Source organism: Penaeus monodon, chromosome 32 (assembly GCF_015228065.2).
Source record: "Penaeus monodon isolate SGIC_2016 chromosome 32, NSTDA_Pmon_1, whole genome shotgun sequence".
Classification (NCBI taxonomy): Eukaryota; Metazoa; Arthropoda; class Malacostraca; order Decapoda; family Penaeidae; genus Penaeus; species Penaeus monodon.
Window position 1 is genome coordinate 15,924,706 of NC_051417.1, and position 235 is coordinate 15,924,940.

The 235-nt window shown below is 51.5% G+C and overlaps 1 protein-coding gene across 1 annotated transcript in view; it reads left to right on the top strand.

Annotated features, from left to right (window-relative positions):
* LOC119593677 (indian hedgehog protein-like) overlaps positions 1-235 on the top strand; it is a 71,268-nt gene that overhangs the window by 26,231 nt on the left and 44,802 nt on the right. The window contains exon 2 of the mRNA XM_037942633.1: positions 116-210. Coding sequence (XP_037798561.1) covers positions 120-210 — 91 coding nt within the window. The 5' untranslated portion in view covers positions 116-119. The remainder of the gene's footprint in view (positions 1-115; positions 211-235) is intronic.

The window sequence follows — 235 nt, forward strand, 5'->3', positions numbered from 1 at the left end:
TTCTCCTTATCAATTCTTTCTCTACCCGTTTCTCGCTCCCTTCCTCTATCAATCCTCCCCTCGTCTTTCTCTGCTTATACGTTCAACTCATAACACCCATTTCCCTTTCCTGCAGGACAATGGTGGTCGGAGGAACGTACGGGCTGTTCCTGGTAGGACTCGTGCTCTCGCGCGCGCTGGCGTTGCCCTACCCTCCTGTCAGTTCGACTGGTGAGTTACTGTTCTTTTCGTGTTT